We start from the raw sequence: 20,786 nt of genomic DNA, 5'->3' as shown, positions 1-20,786 counted from the left end.
TCTTAGCGGAATAAAACCGTTTTTTGAATAAATGATGGTCTTTTTTGTAGACTATTCTTCTTCTTCGACTTTGATCCAACGACCTCCTAGGTCATGCCTGCTATTTCTACCTTACTAGACTTACTCCACGTAGTTGGATAGTCAATTCTCACAACGGTCCGGATGGGATTTCAACCTGCCACCGGGCTGCTGGCCTTAGACTATTCTACTCTACAATAATCGCATTCGAGAGGAAGTCGAATAAAGTGTTCTGTGAACAGTAGGCTGAGTAGTACCAAGTCCCGATGGACTGATCACGTCATGAGAATGTTACCGAACGACTCAACCTATAATATATTTTTAAGCCTTTCCCATGAACAGAGGCTCCTTTGGTAGATCCACGTTCAAATAGGGTGATGGCCGGGATATTTGATATATACCTGTTTACAGTCACAGTCGAATCTCTCACCGTTTGCTTCGATTCATAAGCTGCTTGCTTCGATTTGCATGCCCTTACCATCGAATGCGCGACATAACGACCGAATCACATGCCGTTACCATGGAATCACGTGCCGATATACATGGATTTTTGATTGCTCCTGTATGAAACATTTGATGTAATGAATAGCCCGGTTAGGCAGTTCCCATTAGAAAAGATTTTGCTGGGTTTTTATACGAATAAACGGCGAATAAACTGTAAATGACGAGAAAATGAGTCGTACAATATCAACATCGAACGGTATAAACAAAACTAATTTTTCAGAGTTCATTTGTGATCTATACATTAAACTAGCGAAAATGAACGTGTTCGAAAGGCAAAGAAAACTTGGAAAAATCTTGAAGCAATTTGCTTACATTTTTCTCGTTCGGTATGTGATTCTTTCATTGAGTTCCATGAAATAGTTTGTATGTATCGTTCATTTTTGCTATAAAAGATTATGTAAAACATGTGTAAAATAGTTTAAAATATTGCTTTCTATTACTTTTAGTATTTAAAACTACCCTTGAATTTTAGCTATAGGACATAATCATTTGTTCGAAAGAGTCAGCAACTTTAAAATTTGATAACATTTCCAAAACAATAGCTACCGGCACTTGATTCCATGGTAACGGCATGCGATTCGATCATAGTGTCGCGCATTCGATGGTAATGGCATGTGAATCACAGCAGGCAGCTCGTGAGTCGAAGCAAACGGTGAGCGATTTGACTGTAGCTGTAAACAGGTGTATATTATTTGATATATTTGATGCCGGGATATTTGGCAATCAACGTCACTAGCCCGATGCGGATAAAATCGTTGCTCAGATAAAAATAGCTGATTGTTTTAAGTTTGCCGAACCCTGGTTTAACCGTTTTTAAATACCAACATACTCTGCTAGAAGGATTTAAAAACTGTGGTTATCTCCGGTAATTCTCCATTGCACAGTGTAAATCAAGCGTAACAGTGCCTGCAAATGCGTGAAATGGACAAATTCAAACCACCTCGAGCATTTTCCAACATATTCTTCGATATGCTGCGATGTGACGATTTGACAGCATAATGTTGTTATTGTTTTGTTGTTGACAGCTCCATTTGTTTACATTCTGGCACGCTTTTCCTGCAACACAAAACAGGCGGCGTCTATTTCGCAATCTAGTTTGGGTGTAGCATATTAACTGAACTTTATCAAAAACACACGAAAGTACATAGAGTTTGGTGGAATTCGATAGTGCTGACGATGAGTGACGCATTTATGTCAGACAGTGATGAAGATGGAGGTGATTTTTCAGCCAGTGAAGATGAATGGTTGCCGGAGAAAGCGGATGGAAAGCACAACCGCAAAAGGAAAGATTCTTCCGATGATAGTAGTGGAAATTCGGCGGAATCTGAAGTGCTTTCCGAGGATGATACTTCCGCGGGCAAAACAAAAGGAAAAGCAAAAACCTTGGCCAGGAGCAAGAATGGACTCAGCAATAGGTAAGTACTGAAAGCATTTCGACAGCCACGTGCTTGGCTGTGCCAATGCTGACCTTGAAGCTATATTTTGAACTGTTGGGGATTGGGTAGGTTGTGTTGGGTTTTTACCTGCTTTGAAAAAGGTCGTAGTGGGGTACAGGTAGCAAGCACAGCTCAACGGTACCCAAAACATCTGAAGGCTATGGAATCCTAATATGCATATTGGTCTTTTCAGCGATACAAAACACAAACGATCATCAGGCAAAGCTGCAGGTACGACTGGAAGGAAATCTTTAAAGCGGCCTCACCAAGATTCGGACAGTAGTGGTGACGAACATCTTGTCGATCCGACCAAACTCGACCTAAATTCCAAATTCTTTGACGCAATTTCGTCCAATCCCTTGGATCCTAACCTTGCCTCACAACCAGTTCCGGCATTTGATTGCAACGCTGGCATAGGGAAACTTTCCGATAGCTCCGATGACGAGAATGATGCTCCGCAGCACGATGAAAAGGATGCGAAGGGCTCGCGAAAGTTGATTAAGAAAATTAACGAAGCATCTCAAGCATATGTCCAGTTTCAGGACTTTACTAAAACTCTCGAAACGGCCAAGAATCAACTGCAGAGCGTTACGAACAAGCAAAAGATCGCTAGTTCCGGCAACTTATCCGACGTGTCACATCTGCTGGCTTTGGGTGAAAAGGGTCCGAGCGCCGCACCAGCACCGAGGAACGCTTCCACAAAAGCTTCTAAAGCGAAAAAAGGTGCGAACAAAAAGGCTGATTCCGATTCCGATTGGGAAGAGGTCGAGGAGGGCACATCCCAACCCGCCACATCCCGCACACAGTCCGTACAGATCACACTCAAACCGGAACTTGCGACACAGAAGAAGAAGAAGAACAAATGTACCGAAATTGATGTGGAAGCATGCATCAAGCGTATGATCAATCGGGAGAAACGAGACGCACAGCTGGTGCTACACAAGATGACCATCATTATGGGCGTTGCGCACGGTAACTTCACGAACTCCGTGCTGAATTCTCCCGCCCTGTTAGCCATCGGTAATGCGCTCATCCCGTCGGAACGGTGCTACCCGAAGGGTCACACAAATGTGGAGTACTTCCGGCAGATAATGCAATACTACCGGGAGATTGTAGACCTGAAGGATAGGCGCATGTTTGTGAACAGCTGGAAGAAGCTTACACTGGAAAAATCACTCCGGCTACAGCTGCTGTCGCAGATGGCCAACTGCAAGCGGGACTACATTCTGCTCTTCATCATACTGCTCCGCTCGATTGGCGTCCAGTGTCGGATGATAATGTCGCTTCAGGTGGTGCCCAAAGTTTTGGCCAGTTCGGACCTGTTGAAGGTGGTGCCAGCTAGAGAGAAGGTGAAAGTATCCGCCGATACGAAGAAGAACGTAGCAAGTGACCATGACTATGGAGAGGAAAAGAAGAAAAAATCAAGCTCGCGGAAGAGGGGCTTGAAAGCTTGTCCGGTGGAAATTCCTCAACTGGACGGAGCTGAAGCTGATTTTGGTAAACCTAGCAATAAGCGGTCGAGAAAAGGGCGCGAATCGGCATCGCACGACGTTCCTAAGGAAATCATTAAACCAGCCAGTATTTCTCCGAGAAAAACGCGAAAACAACGATCAGATGAAGCAAAGTCGGAAGAAAAGACCGTGATAAAAAAGGTAAATTGTGGCATGACGATGTTATTTTTTTAAATTTATTAATATTTGTTGTTGTAGTCTGTTGGGAATAACGTAACGAGTCCTACGGAGGCTAGTAAAAATACTCCTAAACCCGACACCGGTAAAGGGAACAGTGCCAAGGGGAAGAGCGACGCAACTTCAAAAATGATTCGACGGGACTATGCTCAAAAGAAGGAAGAAAGCGTTATAAAACCACCGGCCAAACGTTCTCCAGTAAAGACCACCACTCCAAGCAGTCCGTCATCATCCACCGGCGGCAAAAAGATCGTTAAAATTGAACGTTTTAATGCTAAAACGAGAAAATTGCTTCACAATCCGGTACTTTCTACCGATGATGAAAGCGGTTCCAGTGCCAGCTCGTCGAAAAAAGTCAATCTTTGGATAGAAGCATACGCCGAGGAGGAGAAACGTTGGGTTCCGTTGGATGTAACGCGCGGACTGGCGGAGTGTGTCACCGAGCTCGTACAGCAAGCGTCCAGTCCAATGCTTTACGTACTCGCGTGGAACAACGATGGTTCGATAAAGGACGTATCGGCGAGGTACTGTGCGGATTATCTGACGGTAACGATCAAGCATCGGATCATGCAGCAGTGGATGGATAATCTACTGTTCCCGTACGGTGGTGATCGGCGTGCCGCCCGTGATCTCGCCGAGGATCGTGAGCTGAACCGCATACTAGAGGAGCGCCCCTTGCCGAGGACGGTTTCGGAATACAAAAATCATCCGTACTTTGCGCTGAAGCGACATTTGCTCAAGTTTGAAGCAATTTATCCACCGGACGCACCAACGCTTGGGTTTACCACGGGCAAGGAGCCGGTATACGCTCGCGAGTGTGTTCACACGCTGCATGCGCGGGAAGTTTGGTTGAAGCAGGCGCGAACGGTTAAAATGTTTGAAACACCGTACAAGATTGTATCCGGTCGGCCGAAATACGACAGAGTGAGTCGAAAGTGGGGAGAGGGAGGAGGTTCTCTAGGAGGTTTTGGGTAGAAGGATACTAATAATGATTTTTGTTTGCAGTCATCCGGTCAAATGTTACCTGCGCAGCCGCTGGAACTATTTGGCTATTGGCAAACCGAGGAATACGAACCACCGACGGCTGAGAATGGAATTGTTCCCCGGAATGCGTACGGCAATGTGGAGCTGTTCAAGCCATGCATGTTACCAAAGAAAACGGTCCATCTGCAGTGTAAGTTAACCGAGCCCGTTTTGCATACCCTCGAAAGCGACTATTTCAATATAGGATGGATATTTCGTAACTCTGGATGTGAATTTAATGTTTGAGTCGTTCTATTTCAACAGTTGATATGGTTCTCAAGCCAGTTTGTTGTCATTAATCAGGGGTTTTGCGGCTAGGGAATGCCTTATAAATAAAAATCCACTAACAATTTCCTTTTTTTCGGCTTGAGAAACACTGGAAAGAGTTTGTTGATGTAGACCAAGTCGGTGTTGAAATAGAACGCAATGAAAACGAAACGCATCTTCACGTTGAAATCGATCGCTTTAGGTCTGAAAAATAATTTAGTAAATCTGTGTAATTATTTGATTTCCTTTCCCAAATGTTTTCCAGTACCGGCGCTAAACCGCATATGCAAAAAGCTCCGGATCGATTGCGCTCAGGCCGTAACCGGGTTCGATTTTCACGGCGGCAGCAGCCACCCCGTGTACGATGGGTTCGTCGTTTGCGAAGAGTACCGTGACATTGTCGTTGACGCTTGGCACCAGGAGCAGCAGGCCGAAGAGCAGAGGGCACGCGAAAAGTACGAAAAACGGGTGTACGGTAACTGGAAGAAGTTAATCAAGGGATTGCTCATACGCCGGAAGCTCCAGCACAAGTACAACTTTGACAATCTCAATCAGTAGACGTTGCGTCACTCTTGCGTCATTCAAATCTCATTTATCTGTAAGTTTTTCTTCGTTTTATTGTTCATGATATTATGTTTTACATTTGTTTCCTTTACGTTGCTTTACTTGCTGTTAGTGTTGCGAACACTTAAAACTTAGCCACGTGTAGTCTACGCCTTCGCGTGGTCGCATTTATAATATGTATTAGTGTATAGTGCTTTAAAGTTGTGTACTTATTTGTGCTTGAATTACAGAATTACAAATTATGGCATTCCACATGCTCCAAGCCAGAAACGATTAGCTTATTGTACCGAAAAGTGTCCTGAACTATGCGATCGGTTTGAAATCCAACCATATACTACCCTTCGGCATAAGCATGAACAAATCAGGATCCATTTCGAACGGTTCGATCGTTTTGCTGCTGACCGAGATGGTAAAACGCTCCACAATTTCCACCAAAGCTCGCTTTACCTGCGTCATAGCAAATCGCATCCCCAGGCACATGCGAGGCCCATCACCGAACGGAAAGTAAACGCCACGCTCACGGTACAGCTTGCTACCCCCGTTTGCTAGCGAAAATCGTTCCGGATCGTACTTGTGCGGGTCCGCGTAGTAGTCCTCGTCGAAGTTGATCGAATAGTACGGCAGCACCACCGTGGTTCCTTTCTTGACGAAAATTTTACGATCCTTCGGACCGACCAGCGTCGTATCGGCCGTGCACCGCTTGGACATGACCGAAAGCAGCGGATGAATGCGCATCGTTTCGCAAATAATCTGTTCGGTCAGCGGCATCTCCACCAGCTGCTCGTACGACATGCTGCCGTCCCCGCTCTCCTTCACCTTCCGTATGTCGTCGCGCAGTTGCTGCTGGATGGTCGAATGCTTCGCGAGATCATACAGACAGTACGTCAGCACAATGCTGGACGTTTCAAACCCGTCGGCAAAGAAGGACACACCATGGCCCGCGATATCCACGTCCGTAATCTGTTTGCGATCCTGCAGCTGCAGCAGATGGTCCAGAAAGTCGGTTCGATTGATTTTGTTCTCCTTCCGGTAGCGGATTGCGTCCTGCATGATGCGAATGAAAAACTCTTCCGTGTCCTTCGGGATGAAGGTAAACTTGTAGAAATGTTTCACCGACGGGAAAAACGTGGTCACGAGCAGTGCGAGCTGGACGACAAAGTTAAAGTTCATGATCCGTTTGCCCATGAGACGAATTTCCGGATTTTCCTTCTCGAAGGATTGCGCGTCTATGGCGAAGATGCAGCTAGCCACCACGTCCGTGGTGTACTTTGCCATCAGCTGTAGAAATTCGGATTGAAAGTTATATGATAGCGTTTCACACGAATCAGCAACCATCGTTTTACCTCTTTGGCATCCAGCGATGCTACTCCACCGTTGGAACCGGCCTGATTTTTCACATACTTAGTCATACGTTCGCACACCTCGTCCATTAAATGTGCCATCGCTTTAATCTAGAGATTGGGAAAGGAACATCAGGCAATCGAAACGTTTGGTCAGGACCGCTTTGGCTCGAAACTTACCCGATTATTGGTGAATCCGGGCGTAATTTCCGCCCGTCGATTTTTCCACTTTTCACCACTCAAGCTGAACGGATTGCGCGCCAACAGTGGGTCAGACTTTTCGTCGACGGTATCGGAGAAATCGTTTGCGGCAAAATTGTTGAAGCCCTTGCTGAGGACCTCCTTGATGAGCTCCGGATCTCTTACCATCAGCTGGGGCGTTCTGATGCTGTAGTATCCAACGGCTGGTTCGTTTTTGTAATCACTAAAAGGTGTTAAAGGGATTATATTTTATTCAGACTATATGATGCCGTCGGGTAGTATGGAAACGAAATTCCGTCTCCAAGGTCTCAAAGGGAAAATATATTTACTACTCTACGAGAACCGGTCATACACAGAAAGAGCTGCATAAAATGAGTCAGATTTAATTAAACAAGTCATGATGATGTCAGAATTGCATAGACAACTCTTAGTGGCCAGAATACTTAATGCGCCATTCAAGCACAGCTTACAAGTGTTTCTGTCCCTACTTAGCTAATGCCTACAACCTGTACAATCAATTGGACGCACCTTAAAAATAAAACTCCCGATGCACGTGCTCCGAATCGTAATTCAACGTATAAATTAAACAATATTCAAATTCTTCCTAAAATCGCATCGTTTGGCTGGCAGCACGGAATTTGCCAGCATGCAATGCTGTCACTTTTGACAGCTCACCGATTGCCCGCGGTATGTCAAAAGGCCCGATTCCAAATCCAAAACAACACACACGACGCTGATTTTCACGCAGCACGATGTTCAAAAAGTAAGTAAATTTGCTGTTTGCTCGGTGAAAATGTGCATCAATTATTAGACGAACCCCCAATCGTTCTCAGGTTCGATGAGAAGGAAAGCGTCTCTGGTGTGCAGCAGCTAAAATCCTCGGTCCAGAAGGGCATCCGGGCGAAGCTGATTGAGCAGTTTCCTACCATCGAAAATCACATCGATCTAGTGCTACCGAAGAAAGATGCTTTCCGGATAGTTAAGTGGTAAGTGCGTGCTCTGCCCGATGGCCACGGCTTGGTCCTTTTCAATGAAACCTAACCTCATGAACCGTCTCCAGCCACGATCACATTGAGCTGTTAATCAATGGCGCCGGCGAGCAAGTGTTCTTCCGGCACCGGGACGGTCCGTGGATGCCAACGCTGAAGCTGTTCCATCGGTTTCCATTCTTTCTGCCGATGGAGCAGGTCGACAAGGGTGCCATCCGGTTTGTGCTGAGCGGGGCTAACATTATGTGCCCCGGGCTAACGTCGCCCGGAGCGTGCATGACCAAGGTGGACAAGGGCACGGTAGTGGCGATCATGGCCGAAGGCAAACAGCACGCGCTGGCTATCGGAATGACTACCCTGTCGACGGACGATATGTAAGTATCGGTGGTTGCGAACCTCCGCTTTTTTCTTGTCTTGTTTCCATGAATGTAATCGATTCTCTTCATGCTTGTTTCTTCTACCGCAAACACAGTGCCAAAGTAAATAAGGGCGTTGGTGTGGAAAATTGTCATTATCTCAACGATGGACTGTGGCAGATGAAACCGATTAAATAAATAACGTCCCTGTCAGGGCGCTTCTTCAATGCTGTGTTGTAACTACACGCGTACGGGTTGCTTGCGGTGTGAGTGGCTTTTTGTTAGTGCATTAAATGGCCTCAACAGCTGTAGTAGTTGAAAGAACGTCGTGGCGATTCCTTGTAATTCCTTGTAATTTTTGGAATGGAAACAACCTGATAAGGAGTACTTGCTAGCAGCGGATTGTTTCCGGTATTAAACTAAATGATATTACTATCACACGAATTGTGACGCAACTGTAATCTATAAATATGGTTAGGGAGAAAGAAAGCATCTGCGCGGCGAGATAAACCATTCCCGGAATGATCGTGACGTTTTCTTTCCCTAGGTTTATATTTTTATAAACAAATATATGTTGGGGCGTGTTAAGCAAATGTGTTTTGTGCCTAAGAAATATCGAGAGGTAATCGGGATGTAGAGAGACCAGAATCAATTATTTGGTTTCGGCCATATAATGCCAAAGGCGCCTTTAAACGCTTGAATAAGCTTTGTAAATATTCAGATAATCAGCATAGAGTAAACTGTGGGGAACAAACAAGGCCAATATGGAGAACACAGAGCAATAGGCTTTCTTTGGTGAATCCTGCCTTATCCCAGTCTTTACACGATTTGAACGATGAAAGCAGTGGTTATTTCATGGCAAGTTTGTAAAATTTCGCCTTAACTTTATGCAGCCCACTTGAAGGCCAGAAATCGTATCACTTGAATAGACACAAACAGCGGATTGGATGTAATCAGGCTTGTTGTAGTAGATCAAAGCAAACGAACTTCTTATAACAATTCTCATTAGAGCGTTAATTTCTAACATTTCACTCAAAAATCAACCATTTTCATTAACAAAATTTCAAAAACAGTTTACTCACTTGTAAATTTGATCATAATTGTACACGATGTGCCGCTTCTTGGTTAGCAGATTCGGTATGTTGCCGTAAAGCAGCTTAGGTTTCGGCCCCTTCACACCATACTTTTCCCAGTAACCAAACTCCCACGTCAGGAACAGATACACCAGCCCAACCAATGCCACACCGGCGCCAACGAGAATCAGCAACATCTTGAAACGATCACACAAATCACACCAACCTACTGCCTGGCACAGCGTGTGTACCACTATCGAATGCTTCCGATCGACACAATCGACCGATCAGAACTGGTCCGCGTTGGCGAAAGATTTGAATTCGCACGACCCCTCGTATTTGAAGTTCTCGCCCGCCTGGGCCGGCCGCTGCATAGACATTTTGTATGATTTTGCGCAGCCCGCCGCGTTTGTCCAATATGCGAGTGCGAAGGCGATAACATTGTTTGAATGCTGATCACCCAACAAGTGTCCCACATGTGTTCGTGTGTCCGTTGCAGCCTGCAAACGCGTGTTAGTTTAAACTAATAAATGCAGTTGCGTTGCCTGCCGACAATCGTTCCCACCGCGCTGCTCTGCTGGAGAAAGTGGCGGTAGAAAAAGTCTTGCTTGCACCACCGACAATATCCGCCGACAAGCTTCCATTTCTTTGCTCCAATATTTACGTCCTCAACGGCGAAAATTATTTTTAGCAAACTGACTTTAAATCAGAGACGTTTCTCTTGACTATGTTGACTCTCTTTGTAGGTCCCGTTTTATATTAAAATATACAATTTGAAGAAAAAGAAATTGAAAAATGGGAATTTGAACTCCACACCCGGCTCAAATTTGAATGCTTTCGTTTGCTGATAATAATGCACAGCAAGTTTGTAATCTTAAAGGTGATAAATTAGTCACTTTTGTTGATTGTGGACTCCAATGGTCCGCTCTCCGGTCCGGTTCACGACCGCTCTGCTCTGTGATATGCTCCCAATTCAAGGTCATATTCATAGGTGGTTTGATTTAGCTTCCCAAAACGTATGACGCCACCACACTCTATCGCTTCTGTTGCGCGCTCCAGCTGCGGTCCATATGGGCCCAAACGTATGTCTCTACATGGCATGGTTTAATAAATGTTCGTTATAGCTATTCGTTCTGCGCTGTAAACGAATTTGATTCAAAAGTTGTTTGTGTTGGTGTAAATCCAAAGATTGCACACGAAACCAGCTGTGGGGTCTCCAGCTGTTGGGAGACAGTTCGTATAACACACATATTATCGAGCTTAAAACAAACACGAAAGAGCTTCGTTTATCGTGCTTCTAAACCAACTAAACAAACAAACAAATAAACCTGTCTAGGTAGTCGACAATCACAACGCAACCGATTGCTAATGGGTTGCTCAAGTTCTTCCCCAGGGTAAAAATTGTATAATACTCGAGCAATGAGAAACCAATCAGCTTCACCATTGTTCACGCCCAGCTAGTTGTTGTTTGGCGGTGGAGAAACTGCAATCTCATCCCAGCTCAGTCAAGAGCAATTGAGTTCAATTGGATGCGACACCCTCCTTCTGCTGTGTGGCGTAGCATCGGTGCAGTCCATACCAGCAATTGACACACGCACAAGTAAGCATTCGATCTAGGTAAAGGCCCAGTAGAATGTAGAATGTGGACCTTACTTTTTTTTAAATGTTTAATTATTATTCTGTGATAATGACTCCCGGGAAAGTCATTAAATCAACGGGAAATTAAAAGATAATTACTCATTTGCCTTGGCGCTTATATTTGGATCATATTTCGGTTCCAGTTTCCGTCCCAAACTAATTAAATGGATACAGTAGTCCACGGTTTGAGTTGGTCCATTCGTGACCAGGACCGTTGCAGCTATTACACAAATGTTCTAGCTTTTTAATGTTTAAGTTATGGCAAAAAGAGATCAAGAACTGCAATCCCTGTACTCCTATCCAATAGGGAATAAAGTCCGACTGCGAAGGGATTAGGCTTGAAGGCTTTAACCCTGTGAAAACATAATCCAGCGCTCCCGGATTCTTCGCCGTCCATGTCTAAGAAGAAGTCCTCGATGACTTTTGACTGATTGCTGGCGCGTCCTATATAAAGAGTCAAGCAAGAGGATCAACTGATCGGTCTGTGATCGAAATGCTTAGATTTTTTTACAGCAGCCATGGGTCTTAGGCTCAGAGCTGACATCAGTTAACATCTTACTCCGTGCGAAATAGTTTTGGATTATTTAGAACAATTTGAGTGTAGTTCAGCATGTTTATTCGGTTTGAATTAAACAAAAAACAACGTGATTCTTACTACTAACATTATACAAACATTTCCGGGCGTCTGAATCACTGAACACACACACCTTGGACCCTTCGCAACCTTCAGCGATCCTATCAATCGCGCTTATCTCACTCTACGCCTGGATCGGTTTATAATCCAACCAGATACCGCCCAGCGGACACACGATGAACGTTTTCGGGTCCAGCTTGAGGGGTTGCTGCGTTTTGGCGTTGATCGAAATTTCGTACCTGGTGATAACCTCGAACAGGCCCCGCTTCACCTGCATCAGTGCGAACCGCATGCCGAGGCACTGCCGCGGTCCATCGCCGAACGGTAGGAAGCATCCCCTCTCCCGGTACACCTTGGTGCCACCGTTCGCCGGTGCAAAGCGGTCCGGATTGAAGCGCTCCGGCTGCTCGAAATATTCCGCATCGTGATGGACGGCCCAAACCGGTAGCATCAGCGCAATGCCACGCTCGACGCGTACCGTCTTACCTTCCGATACTTCCAGCTCGGTCGGCACGGTGCACACCTTCGACAGGAAGGCTGCCGGTGGCCAAATGCGTAGTGCCTCTGTAGCGAAACAAGGGAGGGGGGTTCATTAGAAGAGGACAGCTGGTGGTGGTCGGCTGGGGGTTTGAAACCTACCGTACAGCACCTGATCGAGATAGGGCAGCTCGAGCAGGGCATCGTAATCGATCGTACCGTCCTCGTTCCGTGCGCCCATCAGCTCGTCCCGTAGCGTCGTTTGGCAGTCCGGGTTTTTGGCCAACTCGTACAGCGTGAAGCACATCGCCAGGCTGGACGTTTCGAAGCCATCGATAAAGAACGTCACACCGTGGGCAGCCATATCGAGCGAGGTAAGCTGCTTCTTCGCGCGCAGACTCATCAGATGGTCGAGGTAGTCGACGCGCTTCACATTGTTCTGCTCCCGGTAGGCGACCGCATTCTCCATCAGATTGGTAAAGAACCGCTCAATCTCCTTCGGCACGAACGCGATCTTGATGATCTTCTTGAGCGCCGGCACTACACCGATCAGCAGGAACATGAGCAGGACTTGGAAGTTCGGTTCCAGCAGCTTCCGGCCCATCTCGCGTATTTCGGCCTTCTCCTTGGTGAACGACTGTGCGTCGGCCGCGAAAATGCAGCTAGACACGACGTCGGTCGTGTACTTGGCGCACAGTTCCCGCGTCTCGATCGGTCCCTGCGTGCGGTGCTGCGTGACGTACTGCCGCATCCGGTGCGATACGTCCTCCACGAACGGGAAGAGTGCTTTCATCTGTGCGGGACGGACATGGGACAAAGCAGTGTTAGGCTAGACGGTGCGTTGAGCTTTCGGACGTGCGACGACCTACCCGCGATGTGGTGAATGCCGGCGTGACTTCCGCACGCTTCTCCTTCCATTCTTCACCCTTCAGCATGAACGGATTGCGTCCGAAGATGGGGTCACTTTCCTTGCTGACCGAATCGGCAAACTCATTGTCTTGGAAGTTTTTAAAGTTTTTTATCAGCACATCCTTGATGAGCTCCGGTTTCAGCACCATCAGTGCCGGCTGCCGGCTGTTGAACACTCCAGCCACGTTGGCCTTCGATCGGAATTGGCTGGAAAGGGGCACACGACACGACACATTATGGCACTACGGTTCGAACGAACGAAGCAAACCGGCCACTTACTCGTAAATCTCTTGGAAGTCTTCCACGAACGATCGATGGCGCAGTATGAAGCTGGGAAAGTGGCCGAGCAGCAGACGGGGGCTCGGCCCCGGCACGTTCCGCTTCGTCCAGTAGTTGCTGTACCATGCCAGATACACGTACACGACCGTAAGGGCCGTCACCAGCAATGTGACGGTGACGAACATCTTGACTTGACGACCTGCACGCACCGCGATCTGGAAGCAAATAATGTGCCCCGGCGCTCTGGACTCAGGCCGGTTCGTATGTGCGCGCGCTCTGGACGAGGGATGTCATCATCATCATCGATTCGGTGCGGAAATTCTCGCGCGTGTTAGTGGACGGTTAATGGAGATAACATTCATTTTTTGGGGGGAGGTTCGCTTGGTGCATGCTAAAAATAAATGGCAAAAGGTAGCGTTCACACACAGTCACATCCGTTCCACAGTCAGGCCCGCCGCCGTCGGTTTGGCACAATCGGTTTTTGTGCCAATCAATTTGACTATCTCTCGGTCGGTTGTTATTTTGTTTATCAAACATTTACTTGTCTCCGATTTTGTTTTTATCAGTAGGCTCGTGGCAAACATATATGGCTATCAGAAAAATACAGTGCGCCGGAGGTTCAAGTTGGCAACGGCAAGCCTTTCCTTTTCGCCATGTATAAACCTGAAGGTTCATGAGCAATGTGCGGAGCGTGAAATGATGAATTTAAGATGGTTGGCCTAAGCCATCAGGCTTGCTGGCAGCTCGATCGCTACCTACCGAAGGGTAGTTTGATGGAAGAGGATCCTTGGACGACCTGGTTCAACCATGAGCCACCGAGGTCGAGAGAAGATGGGAGAGGAGTTGTACGACCGCTGACAAGATTTTTCTCCTGAACTGACCGCTGAATGAACTCTGGAGCTACCCAGCTAAATGTCTGTCATGTCTGCAATCTTACGCTAGAGTCGGCCATCCGAGAATGAAAGGTTGAACATTTCGGGAAGCACCTTCTATACGTCAATCCAGATTTTATTATCCGCTTAGGGTGTAGACAACTTTTGAAACTCTTCTATATAAAGCATATACGGGAGAGTCCTTAAAGGAAAGTCTAGCATCTGGGTCTATAGATACGGATCCTCAACCCTTAGCGGTGTTGAGAACTTCTACAGCAGGTCATAGCAGTTTCATCATCCTTTCTCAAGGACCGCACTTACAGGGTAAGGGTCGACGGTGTGCCCTCCGATCCTTTCGTAGGCAAGTCAGGGGTTCCTAAGGGCAGCGTCTTAAGTATTTTACTGTTTTCGCTTTTCATCTCGGACTGCATCAAGTCACTCCCTCCCAAAGGATGTCTGTTTGTATGCTGACGATGTTAAGTTCTATCTTCCTGTGTCCTCGTCTCAAGACTTCCTTTGCCTTCAAAGCTACGCCGATGCATTTGCGGATTGGTGTTCCTCTAACGGGCTCATCCTTTGTGTAGAATCTCGTTCGGCCGCTCTCACAACAAGCAGCTATATGGCTACCAGCTCGGTGGCTCACCACTTCCAAGAGTCACTCTGGTAAAGGACCTTGGTGTGTGGCTCGATGACAAACTGCCTTTTGAGCCACATATCAACTCAGTCGTCGAGCGAGCCATCAAATTATTGGGTCTCATCACCCGAATGGCGTCTGAGGTCCGTGATCCATTGTGCTTGAGGGCGTTGTATTGCTGCTGGGTTTGTCCTATCTTGGACTACGCCAGCGTCGTTTAGTCCCCAGCAGGCGTCACCTCTATGGATAGGTTGGTAAGGCGCTTCCTAAACGACTCCAGTGCTGCTTCTCCTCCATACTCGGTACGGTGTCAGTCGCTGGGATTGGTTGGCTTAAAAGACCGTCATTGTCAGGCGTGCAGGCTATTTATATTTCAACATCCTTCTTGCCAACATTGACTCCCCTACCCTCCTGGCAGCCATTCCCATCGCCCTCCACTTCTCATCCCATTGCGACGCTCGCGGTTTGATCAAAATGACCCTTGGATGCGCGCATTATCTGACTTCAATTCAGTAGGTGATTTGTTTGACCATAGCATGTCCTTTGCTTCATTCCGTTCCCTTGTATTGTCTTCCTTGTCCTAATGTGTTTCGTCCCGTGCATGACGTTTTAGTTATATGTTTTTTTTATTTTTTATTGTATCTGACGCTACTGGAAAGCCCTCGACCAGTTTAAAATAAATAATAATAATAATAATAATAATAATAATAACATCATTAATGTTGAGTAATGCTCAAGAGCCAACCGGTCCCACTTACTGCCTGAGGAAACTTCTCCTCTTAAAATACTTGTCGCGATAGATTGAAGCTAGACTAGGACTAGCTATAAAATTTATAGTCCCACTACTAACAAACGCCTCTGAGATATAGACTCTCCCCGTGGAAGATCAACGGAGGAGCCGTCACCATCGTGCAGCGAATTAGACTCGCCAGGCTCCGGTGGGCTGGTCACGTCATGAGAATGGCACCGGACGACTCTACCCGTCAAGTCGCTTTAGGTCGTCCAAATAGACAGAGAAGGCATGGTGGGCTCAAGCTGGGATGGAGTGAGGATGTTGATGGGTCCGCCAGAACGACCGGGACGAATGAACGACGGCACTACTAGACCGGGAGCAGTATCGAGGACTTTAGCAGTACAAACCGACAAACGGTTGTAGGAAGGGGAAGCTTTCCTGGAGCTCTGTCTAGAGAACTCTCTCAGAGAAATCTAAATAACACGGTTGAAGGTCTAGGAACGCATTCCCTGGACATGACCGATTCCGCCATAACCATAAGCAATCCATGAAGAAGTAGAAACAGAACATTATGAAAAACTAGACATTTATATTTATGGCAATGTAACTCAAAAAAAAGGTATAAAATTGATAATACTATAAACGAAAAAAGGTACATGAGTGAAGTGACGCGTTGTAAAGTTGTACCGTACAATTAATCCCCCAATCCTTAAGCTGCTTGGGAGCTTGCTGGCTGCCGCTACAGCGCTAGATTATCAAAGTTGTACTTGTTCTGTAGCTTGCGGCGCACCAGCAACCCCTTGATCAATCGCTTCCAATTGCCGTACACACGCTTCTCCAGCTTTTCCTGCTCGCGAACCTCCTCCTTCTCCATCTCCTTGTACCACTCCTCGACGGCCTGTTCCGCAAACTCTTTGCACACGACAAATCCATCGTACACGGGTACCACGCGCATCTTGGCCATATCGAACCCGGTCAACGCTGGTGCACAATCGATCTGGAGCCTTTTGCACACCTTGTTCAAGCCGGGCACTGCACTCGGGAAGAGAAGAAGAAGGGAATGGTAAAAGCAGGTGTGATTGTAAGACAAGAGACACGACAGATACGCACGCTTCAGATGGACCGTCCCCTTGGGCAGCATCTTCTCGGTGAACAGTTCGACGTTGCCGTACTCGTTCCGCGGCACCAGCCCATTCTCGGCCGTCGGTGGATCGAACTCGTCCGTCTGCCAGTACCCGAAGATGTCGCACGGCTGGTCCTTCAGCCAGTTGTTGTTCGGCCGATCGTACTTCCAGCATTTGACCACCTTGTAAGCCGTTTCGAATGCACGCACGACACGGCCCTGTTTGTACCACTTCTCGCGCGTTTGCAGCGTATGCACGCACTCCCGTGGATAGATTGCTTCGCCACGGATAAAGCCAAGCGTCGGGGGTTCGGCTGGGTACAGGGCTTCGTACTTGAGCAGATGTCTGCGCAACGCGTACAGTGGATGATTCTTGAGCTCGCTGATCGTTTTCGGCAGTGGTTTGTCCGAGTCCAGCTTGTTCAGTTCCTTCGCTTCCAGCAGATCGGCTTCAGTTTGGCCGGGCGCGGCCAACGGACGCAGCGCTACATCGAGCCAGGCCTGTTCGACGCGCAGCATCCGGCATGCCGTGTTCCAGTTCTTCACGTACCGGGCAGTTACGTCCTTCAGATGTCCGGCATTGTCCCAGGCAAACACGTACGATATAGGGCTGGATGCGTTGCGCTAAAAAAACAAAGCGAGGAGGAGTTCTCTTTGTTAGGCCACATCAACAGATCATTTTTGTAACATAAACGTCGGCAGACTTACCACAATCAAATCCACACAATCGATCTGTTCGCTGGCAAGATCGAACGTGAGCCACCGTTTCAGCTTGTCGCTGTAGAACTCAATCCAAAGGTCCGTTTTGCGTTGCTTTTCCTGCTCGCCCTTAGCTTTGGAGCTGGTTGCCCGGGGCGATTTCTTCGCAGAGGCAGTCCGCTTCCGGGGCACCTTCGCCGATGATTCTTTCGGCAGCTCAAAGTCACTATCCTCGGCGGAATCGTCCCCATCGGTAGCGTGGGAGCTTTTGTTACGCGCTGCTGCGGCTGCTGCTCGTCGACGCGGTTGCTTCTCGGTGGCGGACGTTTTCGGCTTCACATCGGAGCTAGCGGACTTGCTGTCTGCTTGAGGAGACAGGCTTTTAGCTGCTGCTTCGGGAGATTTAACCACATCGACCAGCAAAATCTTGGGCACTTTGGACTTGGTTGCTTCCGTTTGCGCGTCCTTTTCTGCAGATGACTTGCTGCTCTTCGGTCTGGGTTTCAGCTCAAACGCATCATCCCCATCGTCGCCCGATGCGGTAGCTGAACGGACCGTCGTCCTTCGCTTAACTTTCGGTTCACTCACTTCCTTTGGAGTCGGTGCCTTCTTCCGGGCCGATGTGCGCGTTGCTGGCGGTGGTGAGTCCCGCTTTACTTCCGGCTGTGCTGCAAACAGTTTTCGCTTGCGTGTGGCAGTGCGTGGCGGTTTCGCGACAACCGACACAGCTTCTTTGCCCACGGTCGGTGTGTTGGACTGCCGTCTGGCGAACGGTGACGATCCGACGGGCGATTGTGCCGGGACCGTGGAGACCGATCGTGAGCGTAAAGCACGTGTCACGGCGGGGGGATTATTGTTTTCGGCGGACGGGACGATCCGGTCGTCACCACCATCCAGCTGGGGAATGTTTAGTGTGGACAGTGCCTTCCTTCTTGTGGTGAGTCGGCCCTTCGTTTGCTCGATAGGCTTTTGTGTGACAGCGTCGTTGTTGCCGTGTCGTCGGGACCGTCTCGCCGGTGGCGCTGGATTCTCTTTGGTCGCTGATGGCGATCGAGGGGATTGCTGTTCGTTGCTTTCCTTGCATTCAGCTACATTCAGCGGTGGAATGTCTTTCTGTACGTTTGTGCTTTCCTTTTGTACCGTTGCGGCAGATGTTTCGCCGGGAACATTCCCGTTCGATTGACGCTTTTCCAGTTTTTCTTTGATCTGGCGCTCCGACATTGGACACAGATCGCTCAACGCCGGTCTTTTGGGTGGTACGTTGGCGGATAGGACGAGGCGTGCCTGCACGCCCGCCAGACGGAGACAGGCCAAAAACAGTAGCACATAATCATGCCGGCAGGCCACTTTACGCGTGTAAATGGCCAACGAAAGCACGAAGCCAAGGTTACGCCCGTTACGCTGTACCAGGAAATCATTCGAGCCGAGCTCAAACTGCTCCTTGTACCAGGCGGCGAAGCTTTGCATCTTCTTGTCGTCCCATTTCACCTTCGAATCGGCCGCACATTTGCCCTGCATGAGCGACATCAGCAGACCACGCACCGGGCCGGTCTCGATGATGCGATTTAACCGCTGTCCAATGCAGATCGCACCCAGCACGCTAGCTTTATGATAGTTCAGCTGATTCTTCCGCTTCACACGATTAATTTCACGCTTTATGTACAGTTCCATTTCTATCTCTTCTCGGCGCTTCCTTCTGCTTTGCGCCGTTTCCATCTCGATCGTTACTTGCCACCCACCGGGCTCGGTGGCCGGTTTGGACGCTTCTTCCTCCCTTTCCACTGCCGCTCCATCGCCCGTCTGTACCTCTTCCCATTCCGAGTCCGAACTGTTGTCGGCGGGCTCGTTTCGCTGCTTCACATCTACCCTCCCCCCTTCGCCATCCTTTTCACCCATGGCCAGCAGACTGGACACGTTCTCCTGCGGTCCCTTGGTGGGCGAGCTGGCTGCGGCATCGGTCGACTCGTTGTTACCGGCCGGTGGTAGTTGCTCCCGCTGCTGGTAGCTCTTGAGCAACCGCTTTGCTTCCTCCACCTTGGCCGTGAACTGGTCGAGATTAGTAAAATTCATGTATTCACCCGATTGTTGGTTGAGATGGCTGATCAAACGGTCAGCAGCCCGCTTCGGGATCGAGGCTGGCAGTGATTCCTCACCGTTCGTCCGATCTCCCTCACCTTCTTCCGCCGAGCTGTCCGACAGCCGCATGCCGGAATTCACGTCAAAGTGTGGCGGTGCGGCCGCCGCACTTCCCGAGGGTTCGGCCGAGTTTTCTCGTTTGCTGAAAAACTTTGCACCGAGATCCAGCTTCTCCGGGTTAACCAAATGATCGTCACCGCTGCTGTCCGAATCGTCGTCGTCTGCAACCGATTTCGGTTTGCGCTGGTACTGACACTTGTCCAAAATGTCCGTTACGCTGCTGTTCAGGGGAGCCTTTGCCGGAGCTATCTCCTTCAGCAAGTCTCTTTTATACTGCTGATAGAGCCTGTCCCGCAGCCCGGGAGTCAGGCGCTTTCTTTTGTTTTCCGCACCACCCGTCGCTGGCTTAGGCGACGTAACTTTAGCGGCCGATCTGTGCAAGATGAGATGGTTTAGAACAAAACGATGTGTGTATGTGAGAAGATAAAGGAAAGAAATACAAACCTTTTCCTAGATGCTGTTTGCTTTGCTCCTTTCTTTTTCCGGGGATTGTTAGCAAAGTCCTCCAGATCATCACTGTCCTCGGGGGAGGTGGAACCATCCTCATCATCCTCATCTTCGTCATCAGAGCTGCGGGCGGCGGTCTTGGATTTTTTGCCGGCCCTTTTCTTGCCCTCTTTTGTGGGTAGCCATTCGTCTTCACTGGCAGAAAAGTCGGCATCTTCCTCACTACCGGATTGGAAGTCGTCTTCGTCGCTCATGTTGGAATACTACTCTATTTACAGTTTACACAGTACACAAGAACACACAGCACAACGATTAGAATTAGAATTTACGCAATATGTGTACAACAGGCAAAAGCCCGCCAAATAGTGAAACGTGATTTTACTTGTAGCTTAGGCAGTGTTCTAGCAAATGCCGCTCGCAGATGCGTGGTAGAAACCGAGGTAGATGAAGTTAAGGTGAGTCGCTGGCAGGTTGTGCTGGCTTTATAGGGAATTATCGGCAATAGTATATTATTTGCGGCACTCTATATAAATGAGGCGGCCTTTTGGTGCCATTTTAAGTGAAAACACTAGCGCAATTACCTGTAAATAAACTATTTTGACGAAGATATTCTCTGCTTAAATATTGTGTTCACCTTGATGCCTTACGATGACAGCGGTATCGGTTCATTCGGTGATGTGCGTTTA

General features: G+C 48.1%; 4 protein-coding genes across 5 annotated transcripts; 2 read left to right on the top strand and 2 right to left on the bottom strand.

The window, feature by feature from the left end:
• The first annotated feature begins 1,542 nt into the window (after positions 1–1,542).
• On the top strand, positions 1,543–7,790 carry LOC118502575 (DNA repair protein complementing XP-C cells homolog). Of its 2 annotated transcripts, XM_036034901.1 has the most exons (6): positions 1,543–1,937; positions 2,152–3,610; positions 3,668–4,570; positions 4,652–4,820; positions 5,202–5,534; positions 7,672–7,790. In XM_036034901.1, the coding sequence occupies exons 1-5, from the start codon at positions 1,699–1,701 to the stop codon at positions 5,492–5,494; spliced, it is 3,063 nt and encodes a 1,020-aa protein (XP_035890794.1). In that variant the 5' UTR covers positions 1,543–1,698; the 3' UTR covers positions 5,495–5,534; positions 7,672–7,790. The 2 variants fall into 2 exon arrangements, with proteins under 2 accessions (XP_035890794.1, XP_035890793.1); XM_036034900.1 differs by lacking the exon at positions 7,672–7,790 and having other exon boundaries at positions 5,202–5,770.
• On the bottom strand, positions 5,528–13,658 carry LOC118502409. The gene is made up of 8 exons (XM_036034633.1): positions 13,397–13,658; positions 13,078–13,324; positions 12,371–13,001; positions 11,859–12,295; positions 9,469–9,746; positions 7,021–7,264; positions 6,844–6,951; positions 5,528–6,778 (listed from the first exon to the last, which is right to left on the bottom strand). Exons 1-8 carry the CDS (start codon positions 13,579–13,581, stop codon positions 5,804–5,806), a joined length of 3,105 nt encoding a protein of 1,034 aa, XP_035890526.1. The 5' UTR covers positions 13,582–13,658; the 3' UTR covers positions 5,528–5,803.
• Positions 7,672–8,644, top strand: LOC118502582 (malignant T-cell-amplified sequence 1 homolog). Its single transcript, XM_036034924.1, has 4 exons — positions 7,672–7,804; positions 7,875–8,027; positions 8,102–8,404; positions 8,503–8,644. Exons 1-4 carry the CDS (start codon positions 7,794–7,796, stop codon positions 8,582–8,584), a joined length of 549 nt encoding a protein of 182 aa, XP_035890817.1. The 5' UTR covers positions 7,672–7,793; the 3' UTR covers positions 8,585–8,644.
• Positions 13,659–16,204: 2,546 nt separating the features above from the next.
• On the bottom strand, positions 16,205–20,594 carry LOC118502574 (DNA repair protein complementing XP-C cells homolog). Its single transcript, XM_036034899.1, has 4 exons — positions 20,098–20,594; positions 17,467–20,026; positions 16,746–17,382; positions 16,205–16,667 (listed from the first exon to the last, which is right to left on the bottom strand). The coding sequence occupies exons 1-4, from the start codon at positions 20,352–20,354 to the stop codon at positions 16,375–16,377; spliced, it is 3,747 nt and encodes a 1,248-aa protein (XP_035890792.1). The 5' UTR covers positions 20,355–20,594; the 3' UTR covers positions 16,205–16,374.
• Between the last annotated feature and the right edge of the window lie 192 nt (positions 20,595–20,786).

Source organism: Anopheles stephensi, chromosome 2 (assembly GCF_013141755.1).
Source record: "Anopheles stephensi strain Indian chromosome 2, UCI_ANSTEP_V1.0, whole genome shotgun sequence".
Classification (NCBI taxonomy): Eukaryota; Metazoa; Arthropoda; class Insecta; order Diptera; family Culicidae; genus Anopheles; species Anopheles stephensi.
The sequence above is the reverse complement of the archived record's forward strand: the minus strand, read 5'-3'. Positions and strand labels throughout refer to the sequence as shown.

Coding starts and splice junctions, on each gene's coding strand:
- LOC118502574 (XM_036034899.1), bottom strand. CDS start 20,354: ATGAGCGACGAAGACGACTTCCAATCCGGTAGTGAGGAAGATGCCGAC. Junction 20,027..20,097: donor CAAACAGCATCTAGGAAAAG/GTTTGTATTTCT, acceptor CATCTTGCACAG/ATCGGCCGCTAAAGTTACGT. Junction 16,668..16,745: donor GGGGACGGTCCATCTGAAGC/GTGCGTATCTGT, acceptor TCCCGAGTGCAG/TGCCCGGCTTGAACAAGGTG.
- LOC118502575 (XM_036034901.1), top strand. CDS start 1,699: ATGAGTGACGCATTTATGTCAGACAGTGATGAAGATGGAGGTGATTTT. Junction 4,571..4,651: donor GTCGGCCGAAATACGACAGA/GTGAGTCGAAAG, acceptor TTTTGTTTGCAG/TCATCCGGTCAAATGTTACC. Junction 4,821..5,201: donor GAAAACGGTCCATCTGCAGT/GTAAGTTAACCG, acceptor AATGTTTTCCAG/TACCGGCGCTAAACCGCATA.
- LOC118502409 (XM_036034633.1), bottom strand. CDS start 13,581: ATGTTCGTCACCGTCACATTGCTGGTGACGGCCCTTACGGTCGTGTAC. Junction 13,002..13,077: donor CGGCATTCACCACATCGCGG/GTAGGTCGTCGC, acceptor CGTCCCGCACAG/ATGAAAGCACTCTTCCCGTT. Junction 9,747..11,858: donor ATTATAAACCGATCCAGGCG/TAGAGTGAGATA, acceptor GACCAGTTCTGA/TCGGTCGATTGTGTCGATCG.
- LOC118502582 (XM_036034924.1), top strand. Junction 8,028..8,101: donor GCTTTCCGGATAGTTAAGTG/GTAAGTGCGTGC, acceptor AACCGTCTCCAG/CCACGATCACATTGAGCTGT. Junction 8,405..8,502: donor ACCCTGTCGACGGACGATAT/GTAAGTATCGGT, acceptor CCGCAAACACAG/TGCCAAAGTAAATAAGGGCG.